Here is a 15,966-nt window from a genome sequence, read left to right as displayed (position 1 = left end):
CCCTAAAAAATAGAAATAGGTAAAACATAGAGATAGGTAAAGCCTTGTGTACTGCAGACATGAAAGTAAAATTTTCCTGATCGGATAATAAGATTTTATAGTAATCTTCTGAATGTATCTGAATGCCACTTTTGGCCATTGAAAAAGCTCTCTCCCAAGCAACATTCCCAAAACTTGTAGATAGCTTATCATAACAATTTGGCTACCATATTTCATGGTAATCCCCAGACGCAAATCTACTTTGCACATTCCTCTAATTAAATCCAAGTGCCCTGGGGAACTCTCTGCGGATCCGAATCTGCCGGGTGGCCAAGTGAAGGAATGCGAAACTCGTTTCTGCCTTGCGGCATATGCAAATTCCCATTCGCAACTCGCTGATGAAGACTTTGCTGGTTGCTGCCCGGCGCGTCATAATCAAAATCGCAAATATGGAATATGGAAAAATGGGAAATGAAGATCATAAGACTTCACGCTACAATGCTAAACAGTCGCAGCAGACACATATTTTTTTCGGTCGGAAACCGGTAAAAATTACAACAAACAGAACCCCAAAGAAGAGCAGACTTCTGGAGAATATCTTGTTTGGAAAGTTCCACGTAGCCGTTCAACTTCCCCCCATTTCTTTTGCGCCGCTTTCCGTGCATAACTTGTTGATTGTCTGATGTCAGCGTTAAAGTAAATATTTTCTTATTTAAGCGTGTAATTTTATTTTCAGTCGCCGCGGGAACATAACCTTTTAGCCATTTTTTGTCGACTTGGTTTAAAATATAGTGTTATATAAGCGATCTCAAGGTTACGCGGCCTGCTTTTTGCTGCATGCAAATGTAAAACATTCTGTAACCCACCAGTCACGACTATAAAACCGCTCGATCATCGGACTCCGAGCTGATCTGCGTTCCCAGCTAATTAATATGACAAGACACTGTCACAATTCTCGGAATTAGTTATACTAGAGCTTCGATGGTTGGAAAAGTCTGAAAAAGAAAAGGTCTTCGATTGGCCAACATAAGACTTTTACTCCAAGCTTGATTCTTATATATATTTATTAAATCAGTAGCCTTACGATTTAATTGTTTATAGCTCAGCTAGCCTGTAAAACTATTCTCGATTTTCTCACAGACTTGAGAGTCTGACTCATTCAAGCTCTGACATCATGGAGCTGTTTTCATCGATTCCTGCACATAAGCAAAGTGCATTTAATCAGTTTTTATCGCAAGTTCGACAGTTGATAACTACCGTGGGGCACTATCTATCACCTTACAGATAGCTTCTATCTGCAAAGTCCACCGCGTGGGCCATAAACTTATTGAATCGAAGAAAGTCATAAATTGCAGGGACAAATTATAGTTAGACAAGTCACCTCTTTCCGTTCGCCTTCGAGGCCCCATTAGCAGTTGGCATTTCAGTTAGCCACTTCAGTAATTTACTCAAGGCATTTCATTCGTGTCATCATCATCATCCGAAGTCTTTAGCTCAAAATGCCTTAACTGGCTGGCTTTAACTGATCGCTTAGCCGGGCAAATCCATGTGAAAGAACTGGAACGCATAACGCTTATAACATAAATAACCGCAAAACTCACGCACTCACGAAAATCCGAGGAGAAAGAACCATTTACAAAAAGTACGCCAAGGAATGCCGAAGTGAAAGAAGAACAGCCGGGCCAAGCCAAGTCAAAGCCAAAACCCAAAGCCTCTAGCAAGGTAAGACGCGAGTACCGCCTCGAACCGGGCTCAAAAGCCCAAGCAGAGGAGGGCTCAGGACGTACAGTGAAAAAAAAACGGGTATATGTTTAATAAGATTCCACAATCAATGCCTTTTATATGCCTAAAAACAATTACTAGTAATGGGATTTCTTCCAGCATAACATTAATAAAGATATTAACGTATTACTATGAAATCGTTTTCCTTTTAAATATTATTCCTTTTTGATTTATGTATATGTTATATTATACCACGATTACCACAATATTTTGGCCAGTGTCTTTTGACAGCCTTCAAGCCTTCACAGCTGTGCTTTTGGGCCGCTTAAATATTTGGCATTTCTGCTTTGGCTCTGTTACGCTTTTTGATTCCGATCGATTCTACGCAGCGAGGTATGCAAACCAGAGTAGCGAGGTTGGTTTTCGGTGGAAAGACAGGGGAGCCCAGAAACAATTTACGAGTGCGAGTACGAGCACACATGCGCATTGTTCTTCGGGAACCCAGCTGCATGGGCACTAAATGCGAAATCAATGCCCCACCACCGAGAGCATGGTAATGTGGGGAATACTCGGGGAATGACCATCAACCATCAACCATCAACCATCAGTCATCAACACCTTCTTGTTGGCTTGAAGAACTGGCCAAAAACATCGACAACCGTTGCACCACAAACACAAAAAGCCAACAGGCCAAGAACCAGCGGCGCTTTTATGGCTTCATCTCTTTATCGTTGGTAACGACGCGATGACATCCCTTGATAGTTTTCACAAGCTCCATGGCTCCTCTCACCTTATATACCCCGCATACCCCGCATACCCCTTATACCTTATATAAGAAAAGAAAAAAAGCGTAATGAAAACCCAGACAAAGGAGAAGAAATAATTACAGCACAAGAGTACAAAATTCTACCGCTTCCAGTCAGCGGAAACAAAGTGCGCAAAATGTAATTAATTGCCACAGGCCCTCGGCCAAAAAGGCAAATTCATATGCAGCCACAGTGCGGTTCGCAACTGTAAAGCTAACTGGGGATCTGCTGTTGGCGATGATATCACACAATAGAGAAGACAGGATGAAGTCATTTGTAGGCAGAAGTAGCTTAAACTTTGCAGATTTAGGCAAATGAATGTTCTTTGGCACCTTTAGTAAGTCTTTGATGTGATGCAACATGTAATAGATTCTTAGCGAACTATACAAACGATATATATTCACTTGAAGCACTGTCCCACGAACATTAAAAGATCTAAAGACTCCAAGGGTCTTTGCAGCTCTCACGCTGCTCCTTTGATGAATGAAACTTTTTGTTTGTTTCTTTGACTTTGATCGGCTGTTTGTTGATCTTTCTCGCAACTAATAAGCTAAATATTTTGATTGGGCCCGTGGCCGTAAAAACAAGAAGAATTCAATGCGAAGAGAGTCGCGAATCTCACTCGTTTAAACTTGGCATTGTCTTTCCGTTTTCGTGTGGAAGTTTCTCCGATTTCGGACTCTCTCGCTTGATTGGCAAATTGCTCAGATTTAAGAGCCCAGTCAAGGCTATATTTAATGTTTCTTTCTTTTTTGTTTTCTGCTGATAAGATTTCTATTTCTGTGCTACTGGTCGAGCCAAGCAAAAAACTAAAAAAAACTATTGACTAACCGGAATTTCGACCACTTCCGCTGGATAAGTCGGGTTCCATTGAGCTCGAGCACCGAAACCGAAGCCACTCGGTGCGCCAAACACTTGACTCGATTAGCCAAATTCCACAGACTCGCCAAAAACTCCAAAAAAAAGCTAGACGGCTTCATAATAAATAAGCTTAAATGCGAACAACCTGCTGACAATTGTTTATGGCCCAGGTCCGCAAACTCGAAAGCCTGGCCAAAACAAAGACCAAATCTTCGGGGCCTTTTCTGCTGCCAGCCGAGTGAAAGAGAGCCACCTCTTGGCCGCGAAATTTCACCTGGCAGAAAGGAAGGCAAGAGCAGGTTTCAAGGTTGCCATCGCGATCCCCTCCTGTCGCCTCCACGATGCGAAATAATGGCTCCCAGGTGGCACCGATTCGCTCTGGCATCGGAGTGAAACACAATGGAACCCAACAATCATAACCCTGCGCATAAATGATTTGAAGTTTTTAGGTGAGTGGAGCCAAAAAAAAACCGAGCTGATCTGCCAATTATATTGATATCTTAAAGATACTAAAAAGCTGCCACCTTGAAATTGAATTCTTAAAATACCAATGCTCGTTTCAAAATGCCAGTAAGTTCACAACACAACTTCATAGTTTGGCAAGAGTAGTAAAGCCTGGCTATTACTTTTATTCATCATTGCAATATTTAAATAATTTTCCAGACAATCTGCATTGCATATTTACTCATATGAGGCAAGAATTAACGATCTTGCACTTTGAACTTTGGCTGGGAACCGATCTCGGTAATCGCCTAGCCACATAGTAACGACTAACGAAATTCCGCCAAGCCTTGACGTTCCCAAGAAAATAAATAATTTCCCTCTGAAGCGTTTTGTGTGGGCACATTTCCTGCGTTATTTATTGTTGTGCGAGGGACCCCGGTGATAAGCACTTTGGTCTGGGCAGATTTTTGGCCAACTCGGTCGACAGACTGCGACTTACAAGACCGAAATGAGAAAAAGAAAGCAAACCGCGAGTGCGAGTACAAAATACGAAATAAAATAAATAATAAAAAAAAAAAAAAAAAAACAAGACCAGAAGAAAACCAGTTCCTGAGCAAGTTTACTTTTAGTTGTTGTTACTGGCTTATAGCCTTGAATGTGCATTTCACGTTGTTGCTGGTTTTCAGTTTTTGGTTTTTGGCGCGCGCTCAGGAAAAGATAAAAACTGGTTGGAAGTCTGAAGCTGGCCAAGTTTTCCCAAACTTCCAAAACTAAGAAAACCGCACAATTGATAGACAAGTGAAATGGGCAGCCAAAGAGAGCGAGAAATTCTCTTGTATATAGCGGTTTATTTCGCACACGACTTACGGTTATTTTCTAATTACTTCCCAAGTAATTTGCATGCACAGAAAAAAACGAGACTATTAGTTATTTCTCAGAAATAAACAAGAAATAATATCCAACTTAAGATAGTTACCAACAGAAGTACAGGTCTAAAAAATTCCTATAAACGTAACTCGGGGATTCAGTTCTTATACCTCGACCAACAAATCTATTTATTTAAAAAAGTATACTTTATAGAGTATACCTTATAGAGTACTTTATAGCAATTAGTCATGTCCTAAATAATGAATAGATTCATAGGGAAGTATTTTAGAAAAGAACTTGGAATCGTATGCACATCATAATAACATCATTCACACCGATCGTGTCAGATGGGATATTTTGCCAAAGGGGTGCTCCATTGCTTATCAATTTGGCAAGTGACATTAGTTATTTTTAATGTTTTCCGAATAGATTACTTACAATCAATGATGTCGGACTTGCACCCAGAGATAAGCGCAAATGGGTTAAATAATATTGAATGCATGCATTTCACATTGTCAACCGAAACGGATCGCAGAAGGCAATGCTCCTCTGCGGAATCGAGTTCAGCAAGTCAATTGCCATTAACTCCGGCGGCCTTTCATTTCATTTAGGGGTAATTACAATTACAACTCCTCCCCAATCACTTGCAGTCGAGCAATTGGTTTATCTTTATGATTCAGTCCCTTTGATTTCATAACCACTCGAAACTGACCACAGTTCGAAAAACTACAGATGGGATTGCCTAATGCATGATACTAAAACCTTTTTTGTGCATTGCAAGTGAATCAGAATAATTTAAGTATTTGGTCGTTTAAATAAAATATGAATACATATCATAATATTTCGAAATGCAACAATACAATTTACACCTAAAACAGAGTTTCCTTTTACCAATTTTGACTGTACCCGCCTCATAATGCTGACACAGCGATAAGACCCATTTCGTAAAATCACAAAAAGTCGTTCTAAATTTGCTTTATGGCCTTTGATTGATGGGTAGGCGGTGTGGTTCGGAAATAAAGCGGTGATTGATTGATTGACTCTTTGGCTGATTTTGAATGGGGATTATGCACAGTTTACACTGGTCAAAAAGAGGAAAGGAGTCACTTGAAATGGAATCGATTGAAACGAAAAGTACAGCGCGCAAATTGCTCAAAATCCCAAAGAATGCCGCCTTAAAAACTCCAATAAGAGCACGGCCACAGCAACAAGAACAACACCGCCCAGCTGCAGTGCAGACATCTAATTGGAAAAAACAACAACAAAGAGCAAAGATATAAACAAGTCCATGTGCAGTCATTTGCTTGTGCTTGGGTCTTTTTTCGAGGGGAATGTAAAAAGAATTGAAAAATGGACCAACTGAGTCTCCACTCCAATAGGAATTTTACTTATATCGCTGCCAGTTTGAGAGCCACTGGACTACTGCTGTCTATTGCTGTTATTGCACTTTTCCTGCAGAGATCGGCGTCTGTTTACAAACAGAAACACTCGGGGTGGTATGTTTAGAACTTTTAGTTGCCCATTTTAATTACTTGCTAAATTATCTTGGTTCCATACAGAGCTCACGTTCAACAAATCGTTTTAGCATATAACATATAAAACCAACTACACTTTAATATTTGAACTCGTGGTTGCAATGCAAAATGCTAACGTAAAGAGGTTAAACGCTGTTATATTATTATAACACTACTTTGTTAAGATCTCATTTAATCATTACAAGACAACATTTAATGTGTTATTATCGAGCTGGCCGCAACTGTATGCAAATGGGCTGCTGCATTGGGGGCGTTGCCTTTTCCCCCCGCCTCTGCGATGCACCCCCCCCCCCCCCCACGCACCACACGACGCCATGCCTTGGCCTTGTTGATAGTCGTTCGCCTCTTGGCTGACCCGTTGAGTGTAATTGAATTTAAGCGGCAATTGTCTTGCGAATGCATTTATTGCCATTGCACTTTGCAAATCACGGTGCGCAGCCAGTGGCTCCCAAACTTTCACGCTTAACGGTGCTGCAGCATGCCTAATGAGCGAGCAAGCAGGCAACCAGTCAGAGCGAGAAAGCCTCTGAACGAGCGGAATGCGGTTTAAAAATAAACCAAGCCCAAAGCGAGACGGCCAAAACGGGTGGGGAGCGACAAGAGGGCGAGGGCCAAAACGTGCTTGGGCTTAGACCCTATTTAGCCTAGTTTACGACTGGCCAGCACAGCCCAGAAAGAAAGAGAGCCTGGTTTAGAGACACCTGTGCCCAGCGAGAGCGGGCGAAGGGAAAAGAGGGAGGGAATCCCCATGCCCCATACCCTCGTTATGCTAATTCACAGCAGAACTACAGGAAAGCCTCCACAACTGAGACGCTCAAGGAAGTCTCCTTTGCAGTGAGGATTTGTCATTAATATAGATTTGAAAATAAGACTTTATAAGCTTTAGCATCTTGAAGAAGCCTTGAGATGCCCTTAAACTTACAACAAGGAATAGTTATAGATTGGAACTCACACGTTCTTAGTTACACTTTATAAATACTTAATATCTTGTTAAGCTATATTTCAGCTAAGTGAGGTCCTCCAAGCCAGACTAGACTGTATGTATGCCTGTATATGACAGCCTGGCAGTCTTTACGACCCGTTCGCACGCTACTTGACCACAGTGGAAGTGGATGTGGATAGGTGGTATTAAATGGAAGATCGAGCCGGGATCGGGAGTGCCCTTTACCGTTTACAGTTTGGGAGCCGCAGCGATGTTATGCAACACCTTGCGCCGGGTTTATTGGCTTATAAAGTGGAGCATCGGACCGTAAAACATCCCATATTTTTTTAACGATCTTCTCTCTTCCATTCCGGTTTTTGTACTTCGCTTACCTTTGACAGCCTCGTAGTATCCCAAATCCAGCGTGAATGATTTACGTTAGTATCCTGGCGCACAAGAAATTATATTTATTCTCCAGATTTCTGGATATCTGGATGCCTCCTGCTTTGCAGTTACTTCTTTCCGTTCTCGTTCTTAGCTGCTGCAATTAACATAAATTCCCGTATTTATTTGTTTTTTCGCCGACTGTTTTCACTACGATCTTTCTCCTCCTTTCGCCACTCTTCCCACTTTTCTTATTCACGCACACAAACAGACACACACGCACAGAGTGAAAATCGAAAGATGCAGACGAAGATGGTTATAAAAAACAAGAGAACGCGAACAGGAGGAGAAGGAATGGAGGAGGATGGGGAGCAGAAGTGGGAGAAAAACCGGAAAGTTGTTTTTGTTGTTCGACCATAAGCGGCGTTCTTTGGTTTTGGTTACAAAAACAAGCCGAAAAAGTGTTAAAACCGAAGAAATCTTAACGTTTTTCACCGCTTTTTGGGGATTCTGTTTTAATTTATGCCAAAGAATTTTTGTCACTTGTTGCTGCTTTTCGACCTTAATAACAAATTCCAATGCACACCAGTTGCTTTCACACGCAAAAACCAGATTAGTGGGTTTTTTCTATTGTTTTGGTGTTTTCATTTCTGTTTTGGGGCAGTAATTAGAAATAGCCGCGTTTTAAACACCGGCGCAACAGCAACAACAATTGAATTTTCTAATTAGCACAAAAACTACAACGAGCAGAACAACAACAATGTGCAATGTGAGCAGCTTAAGAGAGCGAGAGCGCAAATAAAAGAGAGAATTGAAACGCTGATTACGTTTTACTTATTGGCCCGCTTGTTGTTTCTTTACTTTTTATTTTTTTTGCACGGCTTTATTTATTTTTCAGTTAGCGGTTTTGGGATCCAATATTCAGTCCGCGCGCACGTCTTGTCAAATCGCCGATCAGAGAATAACTGGCTATTCAAAATAGCCGATCCGGTTCTCAGTAAAATTTGAAAATTAAGTCATGGTATTCCAGGTTCGCGATAACATGGTCACACTTCTACATAAAGTTATCGATGTTTATATCGAATTTGGCGCCCTCCGTTGGGATTTAAACTTTATAAAATTTCATTCGAAAATATAAGTGCTTTAAGCAATAAGCGCTAAGCAGCGAATATCTCTATCCTGTTGTTTGGGTTGTGATATTTAGTGCATTTACTTTTTGCTTTTCCTTGAACCATTCATGCGATCTAGATTGAGAGACGTTCTTACAATTATATTGTGTGTATTGTATATTAATCCAGACAAAATGTTGTATCAATAAATAAAATCGAACGAGGCTGGCAGCGACATCGACTAGTCCAGCCCTATATAAGCTCGTCGAAAAGCACTTGAAAACAAATTCGATCCGAATCTCAATTGATTAGTACATCAAAGAAAACGAGCACCCCGAAAACTACTGAAAATGATGCAGATCAAGTTCCTGTTCACCTTCCTCGCTCTTCTGTTGCTGGTCGTCCTGGGCGCCAAGGAAGCCGATGCCGACTGCCTGTCCGGCAGGTACAGAGGTCCCTGTGCCGTCTGGGACAACGAGACCTGCAGGCGGGTTTGCAGGGAGGAGGGACGAGGACGAGTGAGTGGTCACTGCAGTGCCAGGCTGCAATGCTGGTGCGAAGGATGCTAAATTTCCCCGAAACTGGACCACTTCTATGAACTCAGCATGAATATGTATCAATCCCAAAATCCAATTTCCTAAATATTCACAATTGTTGAAAATAAAATCCAGTCAAGAACCAATATATATTGTTCAGATCAATGCATTGTTATATTCGGCACGTGTTGAAATTGTAAAGGCAGCCGAAAAGTCTGGGTAAATATTTTTATCTCCACGAGATAAATTTCACCAGAGCGTCGTTACTGAGTGCAAAACTTACAGATCGGGAGGTATTTAAGCGCTTATTCTGAGCTGAGAGCGATCAATTTCTTGAGGGTTGCATTTCGTCAATTACTAAATCAACTAAGTCAACTCCTACCGAAATTATGCAAATCAAGTTCCCAATTATCTTTTCCGCTGTCTTGATGCTGATTTTCCTGGGAGCGGAAGAATCACATGCTGACTGCCTTTCCGGAAGATATAGGGGTTCCTGTGCTGTGTGGCACAGGAAGAAATGCAGAGATATTTGCCAGAGAGAAGGACGAACCAGTGGACACTGCAGCCCCAGTCTAAAATGCTGGTGCGAAGGATGCTGAATAAGATGTACATGTACATGTATACCCATTTAGGTTAGATGAGTCTATCCATGTGTATTGGGTAATAAATAGACAACCCTTCCTGACCTATGGATAAAAATATTATATATTTTACTGATCATACGGATCTCGATTGATAACGGAAAAACCCCAAGCTTTATTTGCTCCAAGGAATCGTACAAGTTAGTTGTTTTGGGTCATTCATCTGTAAAAAGATGTATTTCAGCATTACAACTGCCCCGCATTTATGCATCTATTTATGTAACACGCTTAGCTTTCTTTCATCGAAATAATCTCATTGTGAAGGGTTGTTTACAGATTTTTCACAAATAAATGATAAACAATGCTCAGAGTTTGATCAGCAGTTGCCTAAATGAAACGTGCAATTTTAAAGTAAACATCGTGATCTATTTTTGATATGATACTCACAGCAATTAATCTTCATAAGGGGGAAACAGGAATTTGCTTAGGGTATTAAAAGAAATCAAAGACAACTGAATTTACAATTATAATTTAGGAAAGAAAACTGGCCAATACTATAAAAGAAAATTTGAAAATTCGCGCCAACTTTCTAGCGTTGCCAGATGTTCCACGCTTTCATAGCGGTTCCTCACTAAAAGTGGAAGTGTAAAAGGCTCGATATTTTCGGACGTCAAACTAATCGCTGTTGTTTTGTTTATAAATTACACAGAATAATTGCTTCTGTTGCAAGTGGACAACTATTTGGTGTGCCAGTAACTATTGATGGATTATTACTCCAGCAGATAGTCAAGTGCAATACAAATATATACGAATTTATAAAAGAATTTGTTAAATTGTGATATTGTTTGGTGTGCAGAAGGTAAGAATGTGAGTTTCATTAGTAATGCCAACAGCAACTCACCCGACACTCCCCTTCAGAAAGAATATATTTCATAGAAGAACTTGGGTGTGCGAAAAACGAGCACCCGTATCAATAACCCGAAGCACCAGGGGATTCGCCGGCTTTCCGCCCTCCTGGTTTCCTCCGCCATCTCCTTCGAGCAAGCGAAGAGCAAAGCACACGAAAAGATGCGGAGGTACATTGCATTCTTGGGGCTTATCCTAACCCTATGTGGACAGTTTAACCTGCTGCTGGCCGGGAATAAACATTCCTGCGAGAAATTGCTCGCCGAACTTGGCGATGCACAGAGCAAGTTCATCTACTGCGCCACCACGAAATCAGTGCCCGTGAATTTGTGTGAGGGCTGCGTCGATCTCTACCACAATCTCACCAAGGATTACGGAAACCTAATTGCGAATGACACCTGCGCCAAGCGTTATTTGAACTCGGACAGGATCAATATAGTGGCAAACACCCAAGGAATCCTCACCAGCCTGTGGCAAAAGGCCAACTGCGAAAGTGTGCATCAGTACTTTGTTCATTTGGGATTCACTAATCTTTTCCTACTTTCCAGATTGCTTCAGGGATAATTTTTGGATTGTATACAACGATAGCTCAACACAGTTGCAAACTTGCTTGCAATCTGCTAGTCCGGATTTAGTTTGCTTCAAGTGCAAAAACGATTACGTTAATCTAAATGACTTCTACCTTAGCATGGAAAAGAAAGTCGGTGGAAGTGTGTGCTTTGATCTGCAGGACAATGTAAGTCCAAATTTATCATATCATTTGCCTATTTTTACAGCTTCACTTTTGCTTAGATGAACCGCACTCGTCTGAATTGGTCGAAAACGCTGAAATGCTGTCAACGGGAGATGAAGCTGACCAACTTCCTCATCGCCGTTGGGGTAGTAGTCCTGCTGCCCATTTTCACATTCTATATCACGGCAATTGTAGTGACCAGGCGGCGGGAGGCCAATCATGGCTTACTCAATGAGCAGGGTAGGAAAGATCGTCATTGATCAAGCCCATATTCTGATTGTTGGCATTTTAGAGCCTGAACTGGACGCGCCCTCCACGTCGACGCTTATCACGGCTGCTGTGCTGTCCACTTCAGTAGAAGATCCTGTTGCAATCTCCGCCCGAACAGAAAAGATCGCCAATGTATTCAGCGGAGCTGGACCTCACCTGTTGGACGAGTCCAGTAATGAAGAAACTCCTCGTAGTAAAAAGGTTGCTCACACTCACCTGTTGGACTTGTCCAGTGATGAAGAAGCTCCTAGAGGGAAAAAGGTTGCTCACAGTCGCGAATCCGACTACTCCAGTGACGATGAGCCTCTTGTAAAGCCCAAACGAGCGTAACAAGACCAGGTGGAGTGTCCATTAGGAGAACCATCGATATCAGCGTAAGAAGTATGTTTTTAAATTTAAACAATCTAAGGAAGCAAAGCTCAACAATTTGGAATTTCATTAGCTAATATGCCCTCTAAAACTATATATTGCCTTGTGTCTAACCAAAAACAAAACACTTTTATATAACAATTGTATAGCCATATACATATGTGATATATAAATATATATATATTAAATACAAAACATGGCAAATCAATTCCTTTTTAGCATTTTGTATGCACTTTATTGGCAAGTAAAACTGCACTTAAGCCTACGAGTTTAAATCAAATTAATGCGAAAGAAGATCAGGGTCATGTCATCATGGAAAGGGCCCTTCCACCGGATTTGCGTACATGATAAGTTTAGCACCTAGCCTAACACTAAGATAACGATTAGCAAAGAAAGTGCAATGGCCGGGTTCGTTCGTTGGTCGACTTTGGATCCTTCCCTAATCCTAAGCCCTTATCCGTATAGGTTGCCATGTGCGGACGAGGTCTGGAAGTGGACCAAACTCCCGTGGGTCTGCAGCGCCGGTTGGTAGTAGGCCTGGTGGTAGTGCGAGGGTGGAGCCGGCTCGTTCACCTGAATCTGATGGTAGTTGGTGAAGGGCTCGTGCTCGACCACTTCGCGAACCGTCTGGAATGGATGGTTGACAACGATGCGGCGCTTGTGGAAGGTCTCGCTGGTGGCGGAGGCATCAGTTGGCGCGGCTGTTGCTGCGATGACCCTCTCGTTGGGTTTCAGATGGCCAGCGGCTCCATTGAGCGAGACGTCCACATCGGGCTGGGACTTCGATTGGGACGGAGTAGCCTGGGTGGCGGATACATCGGAGATGGGTGCTTCCACCAGGCGCTGGGACTTCTGATGGCGCAGATCTGCTCTTTGCTGTTCCCTGTCGCAGTCCGGAGCAATAGTGGTGGCCACCACTGCAGACTTCTCCTGGTCACTGGCTATCTGGATTTGGATGTGGGTGTTTTGCTGCGCCTTCTTGGGCTCCTGCTTCTGCTCCTCTGGTTTGGGTGCCTCAACCAGCCGCGATGACTGGCTCTCCGTACTGTATCGCACCTGGGGCGACTGGACGAGTCTGGAGGAGTGGTTGTCCGGGCTGAATCTCATCTGGGAGTAGGGCGCACTGTAGTCCAACTCCTCGGCAACGCGCTGCCGGGATGGCTGGCTATAGTACGTCCTGGGAGTTTGGGACTTTGAATACAACACAGTGGGTCCAACGTGGTTCCTGAGGTAGGGCTTTATCTCGGTCACCTGGGCAGGCACCTCCTGGATCCTTCGCTCCTTCAGGGGCGTTTGGCTTGTGCGTCCCAGGTAAATGTTGTGCTGCGAGGGCGGCAAGTGAATCTTGTGCTCGTGCTTGATTATCTGGGTGGGTCGCTCGTCTTCCTTCTCTTCCGCCAGTTCCAGTCGCGCTGGCTTGGCCTCCACACTGCCGGCACTCACATTCGGCAGATATTCGCCCGAGAAGTAGTCGTCGTCCTGGTTGTATGGCTGGCGGTTGAAGTTGTTTCTCTGCTGATAGACCCTTTGGCCTGATCGGGAGTAATCCTGCTCCGGTTCCGCGCGCTGGATCATCTTGGGTGACAGGTGCTTGGCGTTGATCTTGACGGCGTTTCCATTGGCATCCACTCCGGATATGAACGAGGGTGAGCTCTTTCCACCATCGGTGACATCTCCCAGGGGCTGCTGTTGTTGCAACCGGGACTCCACGAAGTCATCTTTGGGCTGCTGATCGTAGGAAGGCATTGTGGTCACACTGGAGCCGATGGTGGTGGGCTGCTGATCCTTGGCAGGAGCTCGAGCTGCATCATAGGACGGCCTGTACTCGGGCACATTGTTGTTATATGTCTGCGACTGGATTTGACCATTGTTGCTGTTGCTGTAGGCGGAAGCCACTGCAGGATGGGGATGTCCCAAAGGCAGCAGGGTTTCTCCCTTGGGAATCTTGGCAACCGGATGCTCCAGCTCAACGACCAGAGTTCCCGCCGGCTTGATCACCACACGCTCCTCGATGTCATAGAACTCCTTTTGGATGGCTGGATGACGGACCTCGTACTTCTTGGCCTTCAGAGCTGGCTGCACTATTTGGATAGTCTTGGTGACAAGGGGACGCTGTGGAGGAGCATAGCCTCTGGCAGGAGCAGGTGGCAGGTAGCCCGAACCTCCCTGGTAGCCCGACGGATCGGCATAGTCCTCGTACCCCTGGCCATCATCCACCTCTGGCGGATATTGATCCTGGTATTCCACTTCCTGTCCATCTTCGTAGCTGAAGCCATTGGGATCGTAGCTGGGGCGATTGTAGCTGGTAGCGGAGTCGTAGCCAGATGAAGAATCAGATGGCAGGGCGGGCGCCGGGGCAGCAGGTTGACTCGATGCGGTGGAAACGGAGCTAGAGGAGGAGGATGAACTGGAGCTCACCGCCGGCGCAATGTTGGCCGTTTGAATGGGAGCCTGCTGGGGCTCGTAGATGGGCTTGCTGTCCTGGGCCGCCTCCACATTCGCACTTTGTCCCTGGGTGGCAACAGGAGCAGCCACCTGGCGCTCGAACATGCGCAGCTGCTGCGACCGATGTCCTCCAATCGTCACCAGTTTCTGGGGAGCAGCATCGTCCACTGACGAGGACGGACTTATTCCGGAGCTGGTTTGAGTATAGCGCTGCGGGGACGGATTCGATGACTCATAGACCTGGAAGGTAAGGCAGTTTACTTGAGGGCTGAACATGTTACCTTCTTTCCACTTACCGTCTCCACGGTGGGACCATGGCTGTGGTAGGATTGGATGTACCGCTCGAACTCCTGGTTCTGGCGGAGCTGCTGGTTGCGCTGCCGGAATTGGCCACTATGAGGCGGCTGCTGGTGGATGGAGGGTCGTCGGCTGTGATTTCGGCGACGGGGCAATCGTCCGTTCTTGGACATGGGTGGCTGACCCTGAGCCGGCGGCTGCAATCCCAATCCCTGGCGAGGAGATAGCTGCTGGGGCTGCTGTTGCTGCTGGGTTTGAGACACCTGTTGCTGCTGCTGCTGTTGTTGCTGGGACTGGGACTGGGATAGCACCTGCTGCTGTCGCTCCTGGATGCGCTGGAACTGCTGATCCTCATCCCTCTGAGGACCCGCCCTCAGCTCGGCCGGAGCCATACCATCGACGTACTTCACGTCCGCCGGATTCGTGGCCGGTTGCTGGGCAATCGAGATGTTGACATGGGTGGCCGCATCCACCAGGCTGCAGGCCACCAGCAGGAGCACCAGCACTCCTCGGAACATGCTGTTCTGATCCTGTTTCCACTCCGAAGTCAAAAATCCTAGCTGTGTGTCCAATCACTGCTGACCACCACCAAAGCTGACCGCTGTCTGATCGATCGTGGAGTGTGCTCCGCATATTTATACGGATTTCGGGTGGATTCGGAATCAAAATTGGGGGAGCGATCGCATTCGCAATCGCGATCGCGATCAGTGTCAAAGTCAACTGCAGCACTGGGAATAGCAATGCATACATACTATGGCGACGATAGCTTCGATAGCTCCGCTACTGACCTGGACCAAACTGTTTAGGGATGAGTCTCAGATGCTTAACCCAGTTCTACAATTAAAGGCATTCGAGTGATCGCATTTGAGCGATGATGCATTCAACAAATTGCTGTCATCGCTTCACACTTGTGTGGCACGCACCAGCACTGAGAGAAAATGGGACTAAGTTCGTTCATATATCTCATATATATCATATATCATTTAATATCCGATTTTATTAAAATATTTTCTTGATTTGGGAAGAGTTCCTTAGGGTACAAGAAGCTAGTCCAATACAGATCTTTAATTTCGCTCCAGTTCATCAGTTTGGTTTTTCTCCGCCTGATCTCCACTGCGAAATTCGATGGCATCCGTAAATGGTGAGTGCAGCATTTTCGTGTAATTGTCGGAAGGTCGGAGTCGCCGCTATAGGCAGCTG

At 44.6% G+C, this 15,966-nt stretch overlaps 5 protein-coding genes across 7 annotated transcripts in view; 3 read left to right on the top strand and 2 right to left on the bottom strand.

The window, feature by feature from the left end:
- Window positions 1-8,479, bottom strand: part of LOC6610629 (spectrin beta chain, non-erythrocytic 5) — a 30,767-nt gene extending 22,288 nt beyond the window's left edge. Inside the window, exons 1-2 of one of the 3 annotated variants that reach the window (XM_032719553.1) lie at window positions 8,348-8,479; window positions 7,529-7,677 (exon numbers count right to left, since the gene is read on the bottom strand). The gene's annotated coding sequence lies outside the window, so the exon portion shown is untranslated. The remainder of the gene's footprint in view (window positions 1-7,528; window positions 7,678-8,347) is intronic. The other 2 variants (XM_032719554.1, XM_032719555.1) reach the window with 2 other exon arrangements.
- Window positions 8,480-8,871: 392 nt separating this feature from the next.
- Window positions 8,872-9,261, top strand: LOC6610628 (drosomycin). The gene has a single exon (XM_002035159.2). It carries the CDS (start codon window positions 8,980-8,982, stop codon window positions 9,196-9,198), a length of 219 nt encoding a protein of 72 aa, XP_002035195.1. The 5' UTR covers window positions 8,872-8,979; the 3' UTR covers window positions 9,199-9,261.
- Window positions 9,262-9,517: 256 nt separating this feature from the next.
- Window positions 9,518-9,800, top strand: LOC6610627 (drosomycin). Its single transcript, XM_002035158.2, has one exon. It carries the CDS (start codon window positions 9,555-9,557, stop codon window positions 9,762-9,764), a length of 210 nt encoding a protein of 69 aa, XP_002035194.1. The 5' UTR covers window positions 9,518-9,554; the 3' UTR covers window positions 9,765-9,800.
- Window positions 9,801-10,416: 616 nt separating this feature from the next.
- LOC6610626 (osteopetrosis-associated transmembrane protein 1) lies at window positions 10,417-12,149 on the top strand. The gene is made up of 5 exons (XM_002035157.2): window positions 10,417-10,605; window positions 10,665-11,145; window positions 11,201-11,388; window positions 11,445-11,625; window positions 11,678-12,149. The coding sequence occupies exons 2-5, from the start codon at window positions 10,815-10,817 to the stop codon at window positions 11,983-11,985; spliced, it is 1,008 nt and encodes a 335-aa protein (XP_002035193.1). The 5' UTR covers window positions 10,417-10,605; window positions 10,665-10,814; the 3' UTR covers window positions 11,986-12,149.
- Window positions 12,150-12,228: 79 nt separating this feature from the next.
- Window positions 12,229-15,499, bottom strand: LOC6610625 (mediator of RNA polymerase II transcription subunit 15). The gene is made up of 2 exons (XM_002035156.2): window positions 14,766-15,499; window positions 12,229-14,709 (listed from the first exon to the last, which is right to left on the bottom strand). The coding sequence occupies exons 1-2, from the start codon at window positions 15,282-15,284 to the stop codon at window positions 12,478-12,480; spliced, it is 2,751 nt and encodes a 916-aa protein (XP_002035192.1). The 5' UTR covers window positions 15,285-15,499; the 3' UTR covers window positions 12,229-12,477.
- Between the last annotated feature and the right edge of the window lie 467 nt (window positions 15,500-15,966).

This window comes from Drosophila sechellia, chromosome 3L (genome assembly GCF_004382195.2).
Source record: "Drosophila sechellia strain sech25 chromosome 3L, ASM438219v1, whole genome shotgun sequence".
Classification (NCBI taxonomy): domain Eukaryota; kingdom Metazoa; phylum Arthropoda; class Insecta; order Diptera; family Drosophilidae; genus Drosophila; species Drosophila sechellia.
Note: the sequence above shows the minus strand (reverse complement) of the source record. Positions and strands in the feature narration are given on the sequence as shown.